The sequence below is a fragment of the Neovison vison genome, chromosome X, assembly GCF_020171115.1.
Source record: "Neovison vison isolate M4711 chromosome X, ASM_NN_V1, whole genome shotgun sequence".
NCBI classification, from domain to species: Eukaryota; Metazoa; Chordata; class Mammalia; order Carnivora; family Mustelidae; genus Neogale; species Neogale vison.
The window spans coordinates 120,954,862-120,979,726 of record NC_058105.1 but is presented as its reverse complement, the minus strand read 5'-3'; the positions used below and the strand labels follow the sequence as shown (position 1 = coordinate 120,979,726).

The window sequence follows — 24,865 nt, the reverse complement described above, 5'->3', positions numbered from 1 at the left end:
TTTACTTTCAGCTGCTAAGCCCAAGTGGGCTCTAGTCTGCAACATGGCCTACATACCACACCCCCTTAATTGCTATATCTTTACGAAGAAAATGGAGTTACAAGACGCAGACCCTGGCTCAAAACCCCCTTTACAGATAAGATGCTTGAGCCCTCTGGCATAAATCAGTGAGCCCAATAGATAATTTTTTCAAAATGGAGTTAAAGGAAAAAGATTTGGGATTCTTCTGTTGTTCCCTTGCTGACCATGTGCTGTCAAATGAGTCTGAGGAAATGTGTACAAGACTTTGTATATAGTGCAGAAAACGTATAAATTCTGGCCCATTCTTGACATCCACTCTTGCCATTGGGTCCTCAGATCAGTTTGTATTCTCTGACTTAGTGGAAGAGAGGAATAACCACATAGGTCTTTGTAAACCCAGAAATACAGTTACTATGCACTCCACTCCTTGGTGGTGATGGTGATAAGAATTTGGATGAAAACCAGCTGATGGGAATTCAGCTGGCTCTGATGCCATGCACTGTCAGTAGTGCTGATAGACACATGGGTCAGAGGGAGAATATGAGTTGGTAGTAACAAGTGGGCATATGTTGTTACCTGGAAAATTGTGACTGTCTAGTAAAGTTGATGGCTTTTCCTATGAATGTCCCGGTGTTTGATACCACATAAGCTGATAATGGAGAGGAAAGCTAGACAGGATGGTTTATTCAGTGACTGCTCCAGGTCACTTGCTAAATAGAATGTTCATGAATACTTATTCCAATAGTCAATAGTGCTTCTTATGAAGTGGCCAAAACCTGATTCCAAGGTGTTTTTCCTGACCCAGAGGAATCCGACCTTATCTCTCATAATTTGTGTGGACTAAGCCAAATTACCTTCCAGGGTTCTGTCTCCAAACCAATTAAAGAGGAAGAAAAATGGCAAGGGGCAGGAACATCTGTCTCTTTATAGTATGTTAAAAGTTGTAATATCTTTGTATGTACTCTTTTTTATAAGTACTGTAACACTGTAAATAGATTCTAGGAATATTCTAAATGTACTCAAGCAATTACCCAGAAAGCTAGGAAATTGCTACAATGACTAGACTGTATGCAGGGCATACACAAATGTACATTTTTCTCTTATTATGAATAGCACAAAGATAGACAATTTTCCAAATACTTTGAAAGCCCCATGTGAACTTTACTATTTTCAACTGTTACATATTATGCATTATATATTATATGCTATACATATATACCATATGTATTCTATGTTATATATTACATATTATAACCTCACAAAATGTGACTATTTCTACTGGTCAGTTTCTGACAGGCTTGCAAATTCTGAAGCTTTGTCTAAATAATCAAGCTACAAGCACAGATTTAGGAAAATGGTTTGGTCTAGTGACTCTTTTTTTTTTTTTTAAAGTAGGTTCATGCAGGGTTTGAATTCACAACCCTTTTCACAACCCTGAGATCAAGACCTGAGCTGAGATTAATAGTCAGATTCTCAACCTACTGAGCCACCCAGGTGCCCTTAGTCCTGTGACTCTTTAGACCACTCATTCTCACAACTGTTAATTGAATTACTGATAGAGTTGAAAAAGAGTTGAATTGGTTATGTAGGGTGAGCATTTTGTGCCATCTTCCAAATCCACCTGTAATGCTCTTAAAAACTAAACAATGGGAGGCAAGAATGGGAAAGATAAATTTGAATTGGATTTTATATCATTATTTCCTGCTTTCAGGAAAGTTTACCTGCATCGAGGTTAAGTTTCACCTGGAACGCCAGATGGGATACTATTTGATCCAGATGTACATCCCCAGTCTGTTGATAGTCATTTTGTCCTGGGTCTCCTTTTGGATAAACATGGATGCAGCCCCTGCTAGGGTTGCACTGGGCATCACCACCGTCTTAACAATGACCACCCAGAGTTCGGGTTCCAGGGCATCTCTGCCAAAGGTAAGAAGTCTCCTTAGTTGACAACAAGTGACGGGGATCGGGGGGCAGGCGCGGGTTGTCAAAGGTCTTGTGACCTGGAGAATACTGTGGAGAAAGAAATGTTTGGCATCCTGTGGTACTGTTGGAGGTGCAATGTAAGAAGAGAATGAAGAGCTGAGTTTGAGAGAATTAGAGCTCTGAGGACATGGGAGGTCCCTAATCAGATCAATTAGGGCAGAGGGGAATCAGGGTTGAGAGAGGAGAGGAAGGAGTGGAGGCAGAAACATGGCTCAGGAATTATGTCTAAGAAGTCCTTGACTGCTTTTGACCTCCTGCTGTTCATGAGCCACGAAGCTTGTAGGGATTAGAGTAAGATTGATGCAACTTATGCTATATTGTCAAGTGTTCATTGGTGAGCCTATTGTGATTCATACACTCAGTGAAGTCATTTACAGTAAAAAAAAAGTTTGAATTAAGCTCCTGGAAATTTATACAGAAAAGCTACATCATTGAGTATATATGAGATATAACTATAAAAATTAGAGTGCAGCAAAGCAGATACATGAATCTTTGCCATTCCTTAATTTACCTTAATGGCTGACACACTATTATTTTCAAGTGACATGGTTACCTAGAGAAAGAACAGTGGAGTCTTCCAAGATGGTGAAAATTCTGACAACCATGGCAGGTGGATAAAGAAGCGTGAGATGCATAATAGGTACACATAGACATTTTGTAGCACTTCAAAGAGTAATCCATAATGGCTGTATAATTTATTTTTATGTGAGGGCAGGCCCTCTATAGTTGTAAGTATTGCCTAAACAAACAATGATAATTGTCCTGTTATGAAATGTCCCAGCACCCCGAGAGAGTGCCTATGGGTATTTCCTTTTCACTGGAAAAGTACATTGAGTTGCTGGCTTCAATTTTCCAGGAATGTGTGTTCAATTTAGTATTCACTGTACACTGTCTCATACTGGTTGAGCAGTCTCTCCAAAACCTAGTTCCAGCAAATAATTGAGGTATAATCCCCTATCTTTGCTGGCTTGAGCTTATGTTCAATTGTGCTGCATTTGACATGAGATATGTTAGATCATGTTCCACATTATCTGCTGTGCTGGAAGATAAGATGACATATGGAGGAGGCCTGTGGCTGTCCTGGAGATGGACTGAATGCTGGGGGAACTGTCATACAAACTTTCCAACTTCTATGCCTCCAAAGATAAATATTAGATTTGTATGCTAATAGAGAAAGGGATAAACCTATTTCTGATATTTTTTAACTTTCTCGGATAACATACTGTACAAAATACTTGTGTTGCATTTCTATTGAAATACAGATAGCAGAAATACTAACAGCTTTCTTTTCAGCTACATGATCACAAATCAATTTTACCTACTAAAAATCCTAATCCAGGGGCGCCTGGGTGGCTCAGTGGGTTGAGCCGCTGCCTTCGGCTCAGGTCATGATCTCAGGGTCCTGGGATCGAGTCCCGCATCGGGCTCTCTGCTCAGTGGGGAGCCTGCTTCCTCCTCTCTCTCTGTCTGCCTGCCTCTCTGCCTACTTGTGATCTCTCTCTGTCAAATAAATAAATAAAATCTTTAAAAAAAAATCCTAATCCACTGTGTGCCTCAACCCAAACAGGTTCATTTACTTATGGCTTGTTAGTCATTTGTTCTAGCCATCACTGCATGCTATGCCATTAAACCCCATGCACAAAACATGTAGTTTACAATTTAATAGATAGCTAAAGAATTGATTACAAGTTTTAAACAGATAATGTCAAAAAGGAAGACATTTATAGCCTCCAAATTCCCATTGCTATTTAAAAAAGTAGTCATTTCATCTCAAAATGGGAGCTTCTGTTTTTATAAATTTGCTATTCATTCTTATTAGCTATTACGATTCTACATCAATGGTCAAAACTATTGTTGAATCAATGGTCACTGATCAGTGATCTTTGTCTGTAGAGGCAATCAGGAACTCCGATAAACTAAGAGATAAGTATAATCAAAATTCATTTTATACTTGGCTCCGAACTCATAATGGTTATCATTTTGTCATCAGCAGGTTTATCATCCTACGTATGTTTTTCTGAGGCTATTATTAAACATGGTTGGCTCTCAACTGACTGTGGGGAGATGTGACTCATGGATAACAGTGAGAAAGGAAAATGGGATAAAAAGTGAGTCATGAAAAATAAAAAAATTGACCATACGTTTACACACACACATACACACACACATACTCATTTTAATTTATAAACACTGTAGTCCCCAAGCAGAAGCACCACTGTGCTGATTGTACAGTTGTCTCAGAGTTGGTAGCTCTTTACAGACTAGGCATGCACCTTGCACTTTAAAAGTAAGACATGCTTGTTAGAGAAAAAATAGAAGATATAGAAAATACCATTAAAATTAACTATCCACTAAGTAACTGTCGTTAAGACTTTGGTATATTTTCTTCCAGCCTTTCTTTGATGCACATTTGGAGGCAAACCCACACACATGCACACCCAGAAAATAGGATCAAAACTGTCTACAAAGACAGTTATATACTATCCTCCATTTCCATAGCATTAAAAATCTATCATGAACATAATTTTCAATGACATATTGATCTGGTATATTAATCACCATTTATCTCACTATCTTGGATATTTAGGATTTTATTGTTTGCTTTTCTAGGTGCGATCGTTATATATTTGTATATGAGGGCTTGTGTCTCATTGTGTTCTAGAAGACATGTGTGTGTATTTATTCATTTATGTATTTATTATATTATGTTATGTTAGTCACCATACAGTACATCATTAGTTTTTGATGTAGTATTCTATGATTCATTGTTTGCATATAACATCCAGTGCTCCATGCAATCTGTGCCCCCCTTAATACCCATCACTGGGCTAACCCATTCCCCACCTCACTTCCCTCTAAAACCCTCAGTTTATTTCTCAGAGTCCATAGTCTCTCATGGTTCATCTTGCCCTGATATATTTTTTAAATCTTATTTTACAATTGGAAAAAAAAAGAAGAAATTGAGGATGATTAGAGCAAATGAGGGACAAACTGTAGGGAGATGCCCAATATCTTCCCATTCAGGCAAAAATTTTGTCTTGTTCATCAGGTTAACTTCAGCATTTAGTACAGTCTGTTACTTATGCTAGATGATCAATAAATCCTCATTGAATGGATAAAGAAGTTAATGAACAACCACGTTTCCCCATGGGAGACCATGTGGAAGATAGACTTAACACAGAATCTATAAATGTTTTACAGAAAATATTAGAGTTCTAATATATGGAAGAATCTCATAATAATATCACATACACTACAGAAGAATGGAATTTCTCTAAAGGACTATGTCTCTCTTTTCAGAAGTCCTCAAGTAGACTTTGGGAAGTTAAGAATATATCCACAAATACATATTCTGAAGTACAGGCAGGCCTCCCAGATCTAAATCTTAAAGACCTCTTTACACTCAACCTCTCCAAGCCTGTTTCCACATTTCTAAAATGAGAATGACCTTATCTGCTCCTTGTAAAAATTGAACTAGGATGAGATGAGATATTACATATATAAATCATTTTGCCCAGTTTTAGTACATGGTAGCACTCAATTCATTCTGGTTATTTTTATTGTTATTTGTTCCCAGTCCATAATATGATAGAAAAGACTGCTCCATGGGATGGGAAGTAATATTAGAAGACTCATAAAGGGCCTTATGAGTAGAAGATACCATGTTCTTTGGATGGCCCATTATTTGTTTATAATCATAATGCAAATGAGGCGAGCTAAAGTTTGTTATATGCATTTGTGTGTGTGTGTATAAACCCACACACGTGTCTTTCATAGGTAGGCAATCTATTGAATGGGTTAAGCTCTAGAGCATCTGAATAAGCAATGGCTCTATTTTTCTCCAGTAACTTCCATTAAACATCCTCCACTGGTTTTATTTTCCCTGTACCCGGAGGACACTTCAGAAGGATTCCATAGATTCTCAGTTACTATATGCCATTCCATTAGACTCAGAATGAACCAAAGGTGTTTTACAATTTAATAGACTGCTAAAGTATTGGTGATAAAGTACTTTAGCACAGTCCGTTATCAGATTTTTTAAAAAATCAGATAGCTTGAAATAAAACTTTATTCTAACAACCAACTCAACGCTCTTTTCCTTCCTTGCCCCCAGTCCAGGCCTAATCTTCGGCTTGAAGATGTCCAGAGAGGTGGACATTTGTCTGTTCTTACCCTTGCTTTTCACAGTTGTTACCCTTGCTTTTCCAATTCTCTTCCCCACTCCTGTTGCTTGCTTCTCTACTGTTAAGGGCGGAGAGTGAAAGAGTGGATGGAAGAAAGTTGTACAAGACTGACACTATTGTATTTGAACTCTTGCCTTCTCTAATGGGAAGCCTCCAAATACTGCATTCTTGATGGTTGAACTTGAGTTCCTTGATAATTCCTGGGGATCCTGCACAGGACACCATTCATGGATGAATAACGCAATCTCTGGCTGGTATCTTATCTCCTCTTATCTATCACCTCCTACCAGCATATCTCATACAACTTCTTACTCCCAGGCTCTCCTTACTCAAGCAGATAGCCCTCCTGGTTGACATGTTTTGAAGATGATTCACATCTATCTTCCACACCATTTATTTGGTGCACCAAGAATGTGTGTTCATTGCCTTGCTAAATAGTGGAAATGCAACTTAACTGTTAACATGTTTGCTTTCACCCTACCACCTTAGGTATTCTAGCTAGCTTACTCCCTTCAGAATTTATTCAGGTGAGAAACAAGTACTGCTGTTTATTTTTTAAATAAAAACCCAAACTTCTGAGGATACATGACAGGTTCTCCTAATAACACCTTTACTCTCTGATCCAGGAGCAATATGTTGAAATTTCAGCAGCTCAACAGATGCATGACATGTGCAGGAGATGCCAGTCTTTTCTCTTACCAGGGTGGGGGTAAACCTCTTCTCCCCATCTTTAGGAAAATAGGGAAAAGGCCACAGCACTGTCGTTATCCATGAATCCCATTACTTCAAGTAATTCTTTTCGAATGTCTAGTTTTCTGTAATGTTACAGGGTATGGAGTGCAACTGTCTCTAGATGACATTTGCTTTGTTCTAGCAAGTCCTGTATCCTTTGTAGAGTCTCCCTTCAGAGTGAGGCTTAAGTTGACATTCTGAGAAAAGAATATCCCATTCCCATACTGTTACACTCATGAATAAACATACTTAATTGTAGAGCTTTATCCCTATGAGGGCAAGGGCTCCATTGATATCATCCATGTTTACATACCTACTGCTTAATACAACACCTGACTCATAGTAGGTGCTCAGTAAAGAGTGGGTTAGTAAATGAATATACAGTATTAAAAAGACTTATGGTTAAGTGGTATGCCAGGTGTAATTTAATTGTTGATTCATTCATCCATTCATTTATTCAACTAATATTTATTGACTGTTTTCTCTGTGCCACCCATTGTGTTAGGGGTTAAGGAAATCAGAGATAAATAAAACATAGTCCCAGCCCTCAGGAACTTGTCTTCTAGTATGCCAGAGGCAGATACTTGGAATGGTAATTGTTACACAATGCGGAATACAAGGACACCCAGAACGATGCCTAACCTATTAAATGAAGTAGGGAGAAATGGAGGGGGAGGAAGGGGGCTGGAAGAAGAGAGCCAGAGAAGGAGGGAGAGAAGTAGTGTTAGGAAAATGGCTTGGAGGGATCCTGAGCTGAATCTATGAAGCAGATTAAATAGGTAAGGTAGGAGGTGGCAAAGGTCACCCCAGGCAACGAGGACTTCCTACTCATAATATTTGGGCTACACTCAAAATAAGCTTTTCTAGAAGACATTCTGGGCAGGTTTCCAACGTGCTTCACAAATTTTAAACACATTTCAAGTAAGAAACTTGTGTTTATTGATTCCAAGTTAATTTCCTGCTTTCCTGCCAACCAAAGCTTTTTGTGGTTTTTGTTTTGTTTGGTCTGGTTTCGTTTGGTTTGATTTGGTTTCCAGAAGTTCCATCTCCTCCCTAAATACAGGAAAATGAAATGCCAGCATGGTTTCTGTTCTATAGGTGCCTTCCCATTTGAAGCCGTAAATTTGGTTTTTTAAATATACATCTCTGCCAACCTCCAAGAAGCTGATCTGCTGGTAATTTTCTATTTGGAGCACAAAACCCCTAGTAGTAGACTAAAGGCTGGGTGTATTATTGTCTTTTTGACCCACAGGAAAAAATCAGGATGAATTAAATAGAAGGCTGTGAGACTTCAGGCAGGCTTTGAATGTGGCCAAACAGAGTTAAACAAGTATTTTCCTTTACTCTGTATTTGCTATTATTGCTGAATGGTTTGAAGCTACTCCTAAGTGAGTCTTGAGTCCTCATCTGTAGCAGCAGCCCAGAGACTGTAGAGGTGAGAGTAGGTGTTGGTAGGGGACAGTTGGGTTGATGTGGTATGCTGGTGACTGACAGATCCCTAACCATCTCCTTAAAGCACGGATCCAGAGGTATTATCTTTGGCCATTATTAACTGAAATGCCCTATGTCCTATATAAGGAAATTTCCCCTTACTTTTCAGCCATCTGGTCAACTAAGACCAGCTGGACCATTTCAAGCAGCTGCCAAACCCAGGACAGCTTGAAATTTAAAACAAAAGAGGCCATAGTCTTACCATGTTTGGTCTTGCTTTATTCCCCATGAGAATGTTTCTAGCTAGAGACTGTAGTAAGAGAAACTATGAAAGCAGTAAGGCTGATACTTACAGAAGTTTTGGCGTAAGAATTTGTCTGGATGTCTGTTTTACCTCTAAAAAAGTAAAAATGATTGCTCCTTGAATCAAGTACATCCCCAGCTAATTTGAATGAATCTCCTAGGTCAGATTGGTATTTCTGGAAGAAGATGAAAATAATTCTGTCTTGTAAAATCAAGATTTTAATTAGTTCTCAGATAAAAGTTTGAAAAGTAAGAAAGCCAAGCTTTGGCAAATTGATCTGTAGGCCTGCTTGCTTTAGCCAGATGTCTGCATGTATGGGAAACTACATAAACTTTCCCTTCCAGTATTTCCTGAGACACAGCAAATTAAAGAGTTGTTGATATAATGAGTATATGACAAAAATATGCAAAGAGATGAAGTGCACAAATTCTCTTGGGACAGAGCTGGAGCACCAGTGGCACTTTAGATCAAGAATACTGTTGTTAACTATGGAGTATGATGCCTCCGTCAGAAAGGATGAAGACCCAACTTTTGTAGCAACATGGACGGGACTGGAAGAGATTATGCTGAGTGAAATCAGTCAAGCAGAGAGAGTCAATTATCATATGGTTTCACTTATTTGTGGAGTATAACGAATAACATGGAGGACAAGGGGAGAAGGAGAGGAGAAGGGAGTTGAGGGAAATTGGAAGGGGGAGGTGAACCATGAGAGACTATGGACTCTGAAAAACAACCTGAGGGTCTTGAAGGGGCAGGGGGTGGGAAGTTGGGTGAGCCTGGTGGTGGGTATTAGGGAGGGCACGTATTGCATGGAGCGCTGGGTGTGGTGCAAAAACAATGAATACTGTTGCGCTGAAAAGAAATTAAAAAAAAAAAAAAAGAATACTGTTGGCAGCCTTTACAGGGAAGCTGACAGTGGGAGAAGCTACCCAAGCTGTGCTTCTGCTCAAGTCCTCATGAAGTTCATATATCTTTTTGGCATAGCTTCTAAGGTTCAGGATTATTATTTTTTATTTTAATTCCAGTACAGTTAACATACAGTGTTATATTAGTCTCCAGCGTACAATATAGTGATTCAACACTTGAGCGCATCATCCATTGTTCATCACAAGCGCCCTCCTTCACCCCCATCACCTATTTCAGCCCCCCCTGCCCACCTCCCCTCTAACAACCATCAGTTTGTTCTCTCTAATTAAGAGTCTGTTTCTTGCTTTGTCTCTTTTTTCCCTTTGCTCCCTCGTTCTGTTTCTTAAATTCTACATGAGTGAAATCATATGGTATTTGTCGTTCTCTGACTAATTTCACTCAGCATTATACTCTCTAGCTCCATCCATGTCACTGCAAATGGTAAGATTTCATTCTTCTTTATGGCTGAATAATATTCTGGTACACACACACACACACACACCTTCTTTATCCATTCATCTATTAATGGACTCTTGGGCAACTTCTACTTCTATGATTTGGCTACTGTAAATAATGCTTCAATAAATATGGGGTGCATGTATCCCTTTGAATTAGTGTTTTTCTATTTTGGGGGCAAATACCCAGTAGAGTGATTACTGGATCATAGGATAGCTCTATTTTTAACTTTTTGAGGTTTCTCAAAAAGTTAAAAACAGGATTATTTTGAACTCTCTCTTTCCATTTCACTAAAATGGGTAACTCTATCTAGGTCATACAGCCTAAAAGTCTTTGGTTCTTATAAATGCCACACAGTGAGGGGAAAATCAACTATTATGGAACATGTACTACATAAAGAAACAGAACTTCTTAAGAAGACTGACATATGCATAAAATACATTATAATTCAGTAGAGTATGGGCAGTGGGGTAGATTTTTTACAAAAATGGCTATAATGATTCTCCTCTCTGTATCCATACCCTTTGGGTAATAGCCCTTCCTACATTGACTGTCAGTTTGACTATGTGACTTGTCTTGGCATGTGGGACAATGGCAAATGTGACATAAGCAGAGACTTCAAAAATGCTTGCATACTGTAGCTAGCTTTCTCTTACTACTCTTGCGATCCTATACACACTACCATGTGAATTCTGCCAGGCTAGCCTTTTGAACGATGAGAGACATGTGGCCCAATTATCTCAGTTACCAAGACGACAGCCAGATAACCACCACTTCCTTATTCTCTGTTCTAGGCACAGTGGCCTCCTTGCGGTTTCCTGAATATGCCACGCACATGCTCTCATTCCCAAGCCTTTGCAATGACTATTCTCTGTGTCTGGAACACTCTATCCCCAGATATTTACATGATAAACGTTTCCACCCTTTCCAAGTCTTTATTCAAATCCTGCCTCTCCAATAAAGCCTTTTCTAGCATTTATCACCGCACCCATGCCCTCATCAATACCCTGACCCACTTCTCACTTTTTTTTTTGTTTTCCCACTGTACTTTATTACCTTATAGAAACACTATGACTTGTATAAATCTCAATTATGGATTATGTTTCCTGTATATTGCCTGTTTCCCTTAGCTTGACTATGAATGCCATGAGGGCAAAGATCTTTATCTAGTTTGCTCCCTAAAACAACACCTAGTCTATAGTGTATGCTTAGTAAATGTTTGTTGATAGAATGAATGAATGAATATACACATCTCTAAAGTCTAGTCATTGTGAAAAATCCATCTAAACTTTCTTAAGGATACAGAACAAATAAAAGGAACTCACATAGCCAGGGGCCCATCTTCCCTTAACTGGCTGGCTATTCATTACTACAGAGAACCCTGACTGCCTATGTTATATTACTATAACATAATTACATTATTTTAAAGTTTTCCTTCTCTGGCTGTATCAAATAGTGTCATGGACATTTTTTGATAACTGTTTCTTATATATAGAGCAATCTAACCAAAGAAATAATAATAAAACAGCAATGGTTTAGATGATGAGAGAGTGTGCATACAGGCTATTTTTATCTAAATTTTGCTTCCTTGGCACTGTCACAACTAATTTGGAAGTTTCTCAGTGTGCCATTGCAAGTGTCCATTTCCCCTTCTTGCTGCTCCACTTTGTTTGCATGTAAGTGGAGCCTCTGAATTCTAATGAAGGCATCCAGGGCTCTCCTCATCTGAGCTCTCGACAGCCACTCTGGGCCACAGGTGCCACACTGTACTCTTTCCTAGGGGCCCAGACATCAGAAAATACTCTCCTTTCTTTACCTAACAAAAACCAAGTGGATTTTTGTTTTCCTCTGATTTTAGTTATCAAAGACTGTGCATTTAAACTTAAGGATTGCTTTGGGCTACATCTAGGACTTCAGAGGCCATGAGCTCCGATCTGAAGCCAACTGTGTATACCTAAAGCAAATAATTTTCCATCCCTCCCAATAATGGGGAAGGGAGTACAACTTCATTTGCTTTCCAAAACTGACTGTGCCTTGATGAAACTGGAGTATCAAAATATTTTCCAAACTACACATGAACTGAGCTTATAAAATCTTAAACTTGTGTGTTATGAGAAGAACCTCTGCAATCCTACTAGGGATGTGAAAACTGATGACATGAAGGTCAATTCACTTCTCATTTTTAAAAATCTGCTAAAGTGGGGGTACCTGGGTGGCTCAATCCATTAAACATCTAGCTTTGGCTCAGGTTATGATCGCAGGGTTCTGGGATCGAGCCTGGTGTCGGGCTCCCGGTTCACCGGGGAATCTACTTCTCCCTCTCCTTCTACCCTTCTACTTGCTTGTGCTCTTTCTCTCTCTCAAATAAATAAAATATTAAAAAAATCAGGTTGAAGTGGATGCCACTTCTTACATGAAGCCCACACAGATCTCCATAAAATGTAAATGGCCTATTTTCCTCGCCTCCGGAGGTACTTCGTGCTTTGTATCAATCATTGCATTTTGGACTCCTAGCTCAGTGATCAGGGTCCATGTGTCCTTTATTGTAAACTTTTTTTTTTCCTTTATTGTAAACTTTATTGTAAACCCCTTGTGGAGAGGACCTAGTATCATTCAACTCTGCATAGCCCCTGTGACATACACAGAAGCAGTCCTCAGTAGTTATTGCTGAAGTAATGTAAGAAGACCATGTTCAACAGCTCCTAATGTTTGGTGATCAGAGTAGGAATTACTGCCAGAGCTTAATCGGTCTGAATAGAAAGTGTCACTAAAGCAGAGGGTCTCAGACTTTGTTGCATGTTAGAATCAGCTGAGGAAATTTTCAAGCCTTCTCAGACTTCACGACAGAGAAATGAAATTAAGCCATCTGGCAGTAGGGGCCAGGCATCAGAATTCAAAGAAAAATTTCATGCATAGCCAGGGCTGAGAACTGCAGCTTTGAATTTTGTTGTGGTCTGGGCAAATGTTTTCAGTGTTTATCATGTACCAGAATATATATTCATTTGAACTTCACAACAACACTCTGAACTAGATACTATTATTATCCTCACTTTGGAGACGATGGTACCAAGGCACAGAGGAGTTAAATAACGTGCTCAAGTTCATACAGAGCTAAAGCTGTCGTTTAAGCCTAACGACTAATCATGGAGCCACCTTTCATAGTTCACAGCTGTGGGATTCCTTCCACGTGCCTGGCCCTGTGCTAAACCCTTCACATAGGTCTTGTCACTGCAAACAGATGACATATGCCCGATTTTGCATCATCGAGTAACAGGTAGGGAAATGGAAACATAAAGAAGTTAAGTAATTTGTCCAGTTGTTTTTCTAGCCAGTGAAGAAGATTCAAATCACTGGTCAAGTCAAATCCTCATGAAGGAAGAACTAAGAATTTTAAGCTACACCACGCTGTCCACACCATGCTATGCTAATTTCAGGTGGAAACTCTGACTGTGAGAGAAGTTCTTTTCCAAGCCCTGAAATCCCCTGTCTGTGGCTATGCATATTGTATTCACCGGGTGCTGAATGCGGTGGGCATCTTTGCTCTTGGATGGAGAGACAGTGCTTGCCTGACTGCCCTCTTGCATATTATGAAAAACTTCTTTTTTTTTTAAGATTTTTATTTATTTATTTGACAGAGAGAGATTACAAGAAGGCAGAGAGGCAGGCAGAGAGAGAAGAGGAAGCAGGCTCCCCGCTGAGCAGAGAGCCCGATGCGGGACTCGATCCCAGGACCCCGAGATCATGACCCGAGCCGGAGGCAGCGGCTCAACCCACTGAGCCACCGGTTCCTGAGGCTTCCCTTACAGGGTCCTCCTCAGCAGACTCTCTGACAGACTCAGTTGCTGTTTATTGCTTTGGTCAACCATAGCCATTTTAACCACCATTTTCATCAGCTCCCAGGTGTGATTATGTTAAGAGTCCCACCAGGCATAAGCCATTATCTACCATTCAATGTCAGCTAAAAGGCTGAACAAAAGCAGACTGGGTAATCATCAACAACAAAACGGTTAAATAAATTGTGGCCCATTCATACAGTGAAATACTAGGTACAAAAATGTAACAACTGCAGGCTCACTTAACAACAGAGACGAATCCCTCAAATCTAATGTTGAAGAAAAGTTAACACACGCAGAAAATACATTCGCCGGCAAAATTCATCTAGGGTGTTTGGACTAGAGTTTACGGTTGGGATCTGGAAAGTAGAGAGGGATTAGTGACTGGGAGGGACCATGAGAGATTGAGCTTCAGGGGGTCAAGGAATGTTCTATTTCTTGAGCTGGGTGGTTATGTGGGCATGTGCATTTTGTGGTGATTTACTGAACTGTACAGCTATGATCCTGGTACTTTTTTATTTCCAATATAAGTGGCACATTTTGTTTCTAAAATGAGAGAGGAGAAGGGAGTTGAGGGAAATTGGAAGGGGAGGTGAACCATGAGAGACTATGGACTCTGAAAAACAACCTGAGGGGTTTGAAGTTGGGGGGGAGGTTGGGGGAACCAGGTGGTGGGTATTGGGGAGGGCACGGATTGCATGGAGCACTGGGTGTGGTGCAAAAACAATGAATACTGTTACACTGTAAAGAAATAAAAAATTTTTAAAAAAAGAGGAATAAAAGTTGTTTGGTAGGGGCGCCTGGGTGGCTCGGTGGGTTGAGCCGCTGCCTTCAGCTCGGGTCATGATCTCAGGGTCCTGGGATCGAGTCCCGCATCGGGCTCTCTGCTCAGCGGGGAGCCTGCTTCCCTCTCTCTCTCTCTCTATCTCTCTGCCAGCCTCTCCACCTACTTGTGATTTCTCTCTGTCAAATAAATAAATAAAATCTTTAAAAAAAAAAAAAGTTGTTTGGTAAAGCAAATAAATACAGGTTCTCCAAATGAGCTTACGAGAACATTTCGGCACAAAGCCATTCTTTTTTCTTTCCTTTCCTTTTTTTTTTTTTTTTAAATTTCTTTTTGATCCTGGTACTTTAAAATATTTTAATAAAGAAGTTGTTTTTTTTTAAAAAAAACCCAGATTGTACAAATAATGAATAAACAATTGGGAATACTCATAACTTCAAGCATTTTCTTCCTCTTCCTTTTTCAGAATAAAAATAACAAAAGCTAATATTTATTGATTCTGGGTTCCAAACTTGGTACAAAGTGCTTTTCATTCATATATCATTTAATCATCTCCACAATCCTATGAGCTAGATAATATTGGTCCCATTTTCTACATAGATTAAAACTCAAGGTTATACAATAATAAGTGCAAAAGCCAGAATTCAAACTTCATTGGACCCTACTCTATTCCTTTCTTATTTTGCTACTCTCCTCATTTTATAGTCACTAATGTCCCTTCAGTCTTTAAAATGGATGTCCTTTGATGACTGTTGCAATTTATATGCTTGAGGGTTGACTGATGGGACTCAAAGGATTCTGTAACCTAGAGATTCCTTCGATATTCTTAAATTATGGGACACAGTGTTAAGTGATCATAATGTATTTTCCAACCAGTTCTGACTTCTCCCTGGAATAGTCTCACCCTTTATCTTGCTTCCTACTGTTGTTTTCTGTTCACTTGCTAGACAGTCCTTTCCTGTGGAAAGGGGAATTAACAGCTTTCTGTCAATGGAGAGAATTTGAAGGTCCAAGATACTAAACAAATTGGTGACTAACAGTGTTTCTTGCCTTATGTAATCCTAATGAAAAGATCACTAAAAAAAGGGAATGAATGTTTTGTAATTGGCTCATAGAGAAGACCATTTATTTTCCTTTACCCATAAACCTGTTGTTTCCAAAGCATATGTAAGGGTTTCTCTTTTTGTGGGATTCCACAGAAAGTATGGTCTGCAAATATGGAAATACGTTGTAGGACTAGTCTTTACTCATTCAGTGTCACTGAATATTCACAGTATAGCCTATATTCTAAGATGCACTTTTTCTTGTTTTCACAGCTCTGAGTTTGGGCTGCAGCTTAAAACTGAAGGCAAATCAGAGTTTAATTAGAGATGTTTTTCTTTCTCAGTGGTGCATAAAATAGCAGAGCATCTTCCAATACTGGCATCTTAGATGTAATGAACCACTGTACTGAACTTCTAGAACCAGTCACTATGCTTGGCACTGGGCATATAAAAGTAAGCAGAATATACACACCCCCAGCCCTCAGAGAGCTCACATCCCATTGGAGGGACAACTATTGAGTATGTAATTAGCTGATAATACTGTAATGCCCCAAGAATGATCAGGTTTTCTAATCTGGGTGTGGGAACAAGCGCCATCCTTGGCCCTGGGAGAACACCAAATACCCTTTCCTCTAGTTCTTTATGGCTATTCTTTCCCTGGCCTCATTTACTTTCCTCACAGGTAGGCACTTATCAGTACTTTGCTGACTGCTCTGGAGGAAACTTCTTCAGACCTCTAGAACTCACTGTCTGCCTCCCTGGGCAATTCTCTCCATTCTGGTACTCTGCCCTGTGAATTCTAGACTCCGTGGACTCCCCAGACCCTCAGCTCCATCTCTTCAATTTTGGGAGTTTGTTCATCCTCTCTACATCATGACCTGAAAGCTCTCTCAAAACAGGACACAGGAGTAACAGCAGGACCAACTGCATCTGTTTTCCATCTTTCAGGGATCCTTGTCCTTTTTGCCCATCTAGTGCCTTGAAATCCAGTTTTTTTTCATGTTTTGTCCAGATTTTCTAGTGATTCAGGATGGAGGGTAAATCTGGTCCCTCTTATTCCCTCTTGGCCTTAAGTGGAAGTCACTGTGATGGTTTTGAGTCCTTGATTTATTTTTAAAATTTGACATGGGATGTAAATAAATTGAATGTGACAATTTAGATAATTGAAATAATTATCAGAATCAGCATTAGCTTGTAATGCTAAGAGTACAGTTGTTCTAATCAATGAAGACTGCATTTATTAATACATGGTCTATGAACTCTAAGACTGAGAACAAATGTTTTTATAAAGAAATTAATAATGGGGATGTATGGGCATGAATATTAATATCCTAATAGGAAAATTGGTTTTGCTCTATAAAGATTTGCTTCAAAGTGATATATTCTCTTTTTTTTTTTAGCATATAGTGTATTTTATTTTATTTTTTTTTCTCCTTAAAATGCATACTATGTTCTTTTTTTTCCAATTTATTTATTTTCAGAAAAACAGTATTCATTATTTTTTCACCACACCCAGTGCTCCATGCAAGCCGTTGCCCTCTATAATACCCACCACCTGGTACCCCAACCTCCCACCCCCCCGCCACTTCAAACCCCTCAGATTGTTTTTCAGAGACTATGGACTCTGAAAAACAAAGTGATATATTCTAACATATTTAGGCTTATAGCTGACTGATAATTCTTGACTCTTTTTTTAAAACACACTGTGGACTACTTTGGGAAGTAGGGACCTTACCTCCCATTTGGCAACTCCTCTTCACAAGTTAATTTCTCTTAATGGTCCCTGCTTGCCCCAATGAATGCAGTCACTAAATCACATAGTTATTTACTTCATTTTGGTTTAATTTGATGCAATAAATATTCAAGGTACACCCGCTATGTTAGGCATTAAGTAAGTCAAAGAGATGGGAAGATAGTCCCCACCCTTGAGGAATTTATGATCTAGGACAAGAGCCAGCAAATATTGTCTGCAAAGGGCCAGATAACAAGGATTTTAGGTATTGTGGGTCATAAGGTGTCCGTTGCAAATGAACCCTGCAGCTAGAGCATGAAGGCCTTCACTGACCATACATAAACAAATGAGTGTGGCTATATTCCAATAACACCCCTGACCTAATTGGAAGAAGCAAGGAAGTACATAGAACAAAGTATGTTTTACAAAGGTGACCAAAAGCAAGTGCTATGAGATGTTACAGAAGGGACATACATATCTTGATATCAAGTTTGTAAAAACACTGAATGATTTAATGGAGGCAGCAATATTTGACTTCATGTATTAAGGTTAGCTAGAATTACAATAAGCAGAAATGATAGGAGAAGACCCGAAACAAATACCAGAGATGAGTAAACACCGAAGATCTGGAAGAAGTCATCCTATTTAGCCCGAATGTTGGTTATACTCAGAAGCGTGGTGGAAAAATAAGGAAATGTAAGGCCTTTGGGTGGGTCCCCATCCCCGCCAGCCCCAAGAGAAATTTCTTCCTCCTCTAGACTGGTTAAGCTCCTCTCCTTGGACCTTTATCTCATTCTGCCTTATATTATGGTTATTTTTGCCCTTCTCTTTATTCGTGTGCTAGACAATCTTCACCTTTAGAGCAATGATTATATAGTTTATCTTTGAACCTCTACTGTCTCTAGCCAGAGATGAGACCCAGCAGCAGAGCAAAGAAATTTGTAGGATTAATAAATGAAACCATCCACTTCAGCCCAAACCATTTGGGTTTACTAACTAGACCCCGAGGCCCCGCAGAAACGGTTTAAAGACTAGCTGACTCACAGGGGGTAGAAATGTTCACTCATTACAACAGCAGCACCTACATTTTTCAACAAGGGTTTTGGTAAGAAATCATGCAAGCAATGCATAGGTTAATTCTTTTAATTCCTCTTCCATGTAGATTTTGCCATAATTAGGAGCCACTTGAAATACAGCTTCTAAGTTGCAATTCTCCACAGTCTATTTCAAGGGGGAAAATCCATATAGATAAGTACTGGGGTTTTATTTTTTAATCAAAAGGTTAATTAAGTGAATTAATCGTTATGTTTGAATACATTTTTCCATGAAATTTGGAATAAATAATTTAAATGGGTTAAAATCAAGTTAGTGTAGTATTAAAATGAGTAATAAAGCTTAGGAAATGAGTAAAAATCTTATGTGTTCTATTAATCATGCATCAGCAGGCAAAATTGCCTATGGAAAGTTTAACCTGAGAAGACAGGAAAGCTGATAAAGATTCTCAAATCCTCCCGCAATTGCTAGTATCTCCATAGAAATCATTTTGTAAAATGCAGAGTGTTTCACAAAGACATAGTTTTTGAGCAGTTCTTTAAAGAAAAACACCAAGCAGTTAGCATTTAAATGAACCTTCTGAATTGCAATGAGAGTAAATAAGTACAGAATTATAAATCAGCCTTATTGTGTCCAGTGAGAAAATGCAGACAGACAGCAAAACTGGACTCTGACTACACACACGGGGCTGAGAGAAGAGGAGGCCCAGAACCATTTAGTGGAGATTTCCTAGGAACCAATGATGACAACATCCATCAGCTCGATATGTTTATGTAACACCTGTGTGTCTGTTAGACTACGTAGGTGGTAGCTTACGAGTAGGAACATTCTCTTGTGAGTAAATGTCACCAGAGAAGCAAACAAGAGAAATATGAGGGCCAAAATCTGTGTCACTATTCAGAAGAAAATGCGTTATATAATGGGGATATAATGCACACATCGAAATATGAGAATGCAAGACAATTTCTGTCACTGTCTCTGAAGCCCCCAGAGAAGTGTTAATTTGTTCTTCATGTGAAGTTAATTAGGTCATGTGAGATGTGTGACTCATGTTACCCCTACTGGAAACAACTCCTAAGAAGGAGTTCTGAGTATATGTCTCCCAACCCCAAATACTGGGGATCAAATGTACTGTGGTTTGTATTGAGAGCAAAGAGGTACTCCCTCTTGTGCCCAGGTGGAATCACTACTGGGATTCCCGGGCCACACTGATATCAGGGCACACACAGAACGATTAGGGATATGTCAAAAGGACACAGGAGCTGAATGAATGAGTTTCCAGTGGCCAAAGCTGGAACAAGTTAAATGAAATAAAGGAGTGCTGGATTACAACCCATATTATAAAGTGAATATCCATAAGTACACACTGATATAAACAAATGAATAAAAATATTTGGGGGACAGTAAATAAATCTCCCATGCAGAAGGATTCCAAAGAATTTATGTAGATATTCTACCCTAAAGAAGATAGAGCATAATTACCCACTTCTTAGGTGTAGGGTATATGTAGTGACTTTCTTCCAAAGAGGACAGTATGGATAGAAGGAAAAAACAAATAACTTTGCAGTAGAGAAACCTGACAAACCCAATCTCAGCCAGATGATCAAAATCAACATCAACAATGACAGGTAATGTTGAGAGCATGCAACCTTGATCCAATGTGATGAGAAGGGAAGTTTCCCTCCATAGTCTTCTTCCCTGAAACTCATAACCCTGGTCTAAGCATGAGAAAAACAACAGACAGTGCCCAGATGAGGGGCATTCTACAGAATGTCTAACAATTATTCCCCAAAACTGTCAAGGTCATTGAGAACAAGAGAGGTCTGAGAAGCTGTCACAGCCCAAAGGAGTCTACAGAGAGATAGAAGCTAAATGTAATATGGCATCCCGGATGGGATCCTTGAACAACAACAAAAATAGTAGGTAAAACCTCAGGAATCAACGTTGGTTCATTAGGTCCAACAAATACAACCAAAACAAAGTAAAATGTTAACATCAGGGAAAAGTGGGTATGGATTATATGGTAACTCTCTGTGCTGTCTTTGCAACTTTCTATAAATCTGTAATTATTCTAAACTTTGAAGTAAACTTTAAAAAAGTTGTACCTATTTTAAAGCAATGAAATGTGTTATAGAATCTAATGGGTGCCTAAGCATCCAAACTGGGCTAGAGAGAGGGAAAGAACAAGGGGAATCTTCTTTCTCTGTCTCTAAATAAGAGACCTAGTTTGTTCTATTCTCTCTCTCTTGTTTCTTATCCACACAGGGTAGTAAGACTGACTGTAGGCAGTGCCTGAATGTTCATGTTGTATGCTGAGTACCTGAACAGGGACTGTTCTCTTTCTGGCCCAATTCTAAATTCCCAGAGGAAAGGATTATCTGCTTTGGGACAGGAGTTCACCTCTATTTCTGTCAGCTGTGATAGGCAGGGTTGGGGAAAAGACCCCAGTTAGCCTACCTTAGGTTGCTTATTCACCCTGTACAAATCAGTAGCCATCAAGAGAACAGATATATAGATGTACATGATGGCCCAGAGACCCTCCCCTGTTGGGGGGAGAGGAGGAGGAGGAAGAGAAGGAGTTTCTCCCAGGGTGGAGAGTGGTGGGGAGGATAAGGTAGCTCCTACTCGATAAAGGAATGTCCATAAAGCATCTAAAATTGTGGGTGTGGGAGAGAGAAGCAGTCTTAATATAAGACATAAATATTTAGCACTTCTGAAAATGTACAAGTCCAAAATCCCTTATCCATACTTCTGAAATCCCCAAAGCTCTGAAAACCAAAAGGCTTTCCATAGCTCATTTGGCAGCAAACCTGTCCTGAACTAATGGGAGGTTAATTATACATTCTACATATCCCGTTTAGTGTGAATATTCACACTGTTTGCCAAAGAAATATTAATGTGTTTTATTATAGGGTCTTCCCCAAGCCCCAGTAGGAGTAAGTAATATGTAATAAATTCTACATGTTACAGTATTACCTTAATAAAATCTGAAAAACTCTGAATTACAGTGCTTATATGTTCCCATGGGTTTCATATAAGGGATACATATATAATGGTATGTATATTGAAGAACATGAATGTCAATTTCTATGTAGCTCTGAAAATAGGAGACTCAAAAATAAAAACCATACATAAAAACAAAGAAAAACCCTTTAAAACAGTGAAATAAAAAATACAGTATCTATGCTCATTTGGAAGGATAAACTATTAATGGTAATACCTTATTTTTACATGAATGTTTAGCTTTTAAATCTCTCCTCTGTCATTTAGTCATCGAAACAAGTCTTGGATGTAAGTAGGACAAATACTATTATTGCCTTTATGGATAAGATTTTATCCATATCCAGAGAAGATTTTACTAGAGAAAGAATAGGGGCTCAGTTACATGTCTCCTAACCACTAACCCAATATCCTTGGACTCTGGCACTTGATGTCTCACGTGGAGAGGCGTTGTGGAATTGGTGCTTTGAGCATGTAAGAAAAGCCTATCAAAGTTATGTCATATGTGCTTTCTTTGATGTTTTGAGGACTATGAAAAGGAAGGTTTGTCAAGGATCCTTAGAAAGGTGGAAGTGAGACAGCTTCCCACAGGATAAGATGTCCAGGGCTCATATGCCTTGGACCTGAATCCCTTATTGGCTGTAAGTGCCCTTGGTCAAGCCAGTTATCATAGAGCTACCTCCTAAGGCTATTGTGGGGTCTGACATGACACACTCCACAAGTAAAGTCCTGCATGGTGTATTCCCTAAGTTCTCTTCTCTTCTCCTTCAAAGTCCTGCTGGTCTTTCTTAGGAAGTTACTCAAACTTTCTTTCCCAGGTGACTCTTAATGAGAACCCCAGCCCCAGTGCTTAGAAATAGGACACTGTAGACCTACAGAAATATAACTTACACCTCAAGAAGACAGAGACCCATTGGGTACTCAGCATAGCCTGGAATTTGGTATGAAGTAAGTGCTCAATATATATTTAGTGAGTGAATAGCTAAAGGAAGATTAGGAATTTTCCATTGGAGAAAATCCCACATCAGAAGGAAGGAAATCCTCAACATTTAATTAGTTAAATTAGGCAATGAAATACTCTTAGAAGAAATTCCCTCCTGTGTGGTAATTATTTATTGTTTTCTCTATTCAGTGACCATGGTTTTCTATTCCAGTGTCAGGAAGGGAACCCCAGGGACAATTGCTAAAGCCAGCTCTCCAGTTCTGGGCCCTGTGCCCCTCTGCTTTCCACTCCTCAAATGCTGCACATTCATTAGCAATTCTGACCCATGGTGTCTTTGTAAGATTCAAAATTCTTTTTTTTTTAAAGATTTTTAAAAATTATTTATTTGACAGAGACAGATCACAAGTAGGCAGAGAGGCAGGCAGAGAGAGAGAGGAGGAAGCAGGCTCCCTGCTGAGCAAAGAGCCCGATGCGGGACTCGATCCCAGGACCCTGAGATCCTGACCTGAGCCGAAGGCAGTGGCTTAACCCACTGAGCCACCCAGGCGCCCCTGTAAGATTCAAAATTCTTAATAAATGCCTAAAAACTGGACTATGGACTCTGAAAAACAACCTGAGGGGTCTGAAGTGGCGGGGGGGTGGGAGGTTGGGGTACCAGGTGGTGGGTATTATAGAGGGCACGGCTTGCATGGAGCACTGGGTGTGGTGAAAAAATAATGAATACTGTTTTTCTGAAAATAAATAAATTGGAAAAAAAAATAAAAATAATCTTATCATGTGGAAAAAAAAACTGGTCTAGAAGAACTGAAATCGGTCTAAACTTGAGAGTTTAATCCTATTTAAGAGGCTCCCTTTTTTTTCTTTTTATTATTCTTGTTTGGAAGATGCCTAGAATTATATGGTAAACTCATCATTTAAAAAAAATCAAAAAGTATAAAAATAATGAATAATGTTTTTCTGAAAATAAATAAATTGAAAAAATGTATATTGCTTGCAACATAAGGGAAAGGAATGTGATGTAAATGAAAAAGAAAGGAAAAAGAGCTAAAATATTCTGTTCAATCATGGAAGAAAAATTTCCTAGGCACAAATCTTTTCTTTTCATTATAGTAAAAAAAAATACACACATTAAAATGCATAAAATGCCCTAAGTTAATTAAGGGTACAAATTTTTACATGTATATACATCTCAGATCAAGACGTAGAATATTGGGGCACCTGGGTGGCTCAGTGGGTTAAGCCTCTGCCTTCAGCTCAGGTCATGATCTCAGGGTCCTGGGATTGAGCCCCGCATCGGGCTTTCTGCTCAGCAGGGAGGCTGTTTCCTCCTCTCTCTCTCTCTGCCTGCCTCTCTGCCTACTTGTGATCTCTCTCTGTCAAATAAATAAATAAAATCTTTAAAAAAAAAGACATAGAATATTTCCAGTACCCCCAGAAAGTTTATTTCTCCTTCGCAGTCAACTCCCCACTCAGAGGAAACCACTGTTCTGACGTATTTAACTAGTGATTAGTTTTGACTCCTCTTGTATTTCATATAAGTGGAATTTTATACTATGTATTTTTTATGACTGGCTTTCCTCACAAAACTGGATATCTATGTAATGTATCTGGGCTGTTCGTGTAGCTGTAATTTGTTCCTTTTTTGTTGACCAATCTCTGTTGCTGGGTATCACATCCAGGTTTTAGTCTATTGTGTCTTAAACCTGCTGTGAACATTTGACACATGAGTTTTGATAAACATATGCACTCATTTAATCTTGAGACTATATCTATGAGTAGAATTGCTGGGCCACAGGGTCTGAGTTTTCCCAAATCGTTAAAACAATTGACACTTCCCTAGCAATGTGTGAGGGTATCCACATCTGTATCAACAGTGGCTCCACATTTGTATCAACAAGGTCAGTCTTCTTCATCTGGCCATTCAGATGGTGTTTGGAGGTAGCTCATTTGGGTTTTAACTTGCATGCCCTTAATCAGTAATGATGACGAGCACCTTGTGATAAGTTTAGTGGCCTCTTAGTTCTCTTCTTTTGTGAAGTGCTTATTCCAAGTTTTTGCGCATTATGTTATCAAGCAGCACATTTTTTATTTGAACTCTATTATCTGAGTACTGTATGTTGAATTCTACATAATTCATAAATCAATCTAGTGTGGTTTTTCAAGAGTAACAATTTCTGTCTTTTTAGAAGTTCTACGTGGTGTTTCCAAAAGTGGTGATTCTAAAATGGTTATTTTTCTCAAGTGCAAAATCCTATCTGGTAGAATTCCTCTTCTGCATATGTTATTAGAAGTGAGATACCATCCCACAGTTTAGTGGTTCAGAGCATAGACTCTAAAGTCAGGATATCTGGGTTCAAGCCATATAATGTTGGTGATATTTACATGCCTCTGATACCTCATCTGTATAATGGGGATCATGACATGACTTGCCTGCCTCAGCGCTGGGGAGAGCACTGGGAT

General features: G+C 39.1%; 1 protein-coding gene across 3 annotated transcripts in view; it reads left to right on the top strand.

Annotated features, from left to right (window-relative positions):
• GLRA2 (glycine receptor alpha 2) overlaps window positions 1-24,865 on the top strand; it is a 185,950-nt gene that overhangs the window by 73,025 nt on the left and 88,060 nt on the right. For all 3 annotated transcript variants that reach the window (XM_044234455.1, XM_044234454.1, XM_044234453.1), the window contains exon 7: window positions 1,733-1,947. In XM_044234455.1, coding sequence (XP_044090390.1) covers window positions 1,733-1,947 — 215 coding nt within the window. The remainder of the gene's footprint in view (window positions 1-1,732; window positions 1,948-24,865) is intronic.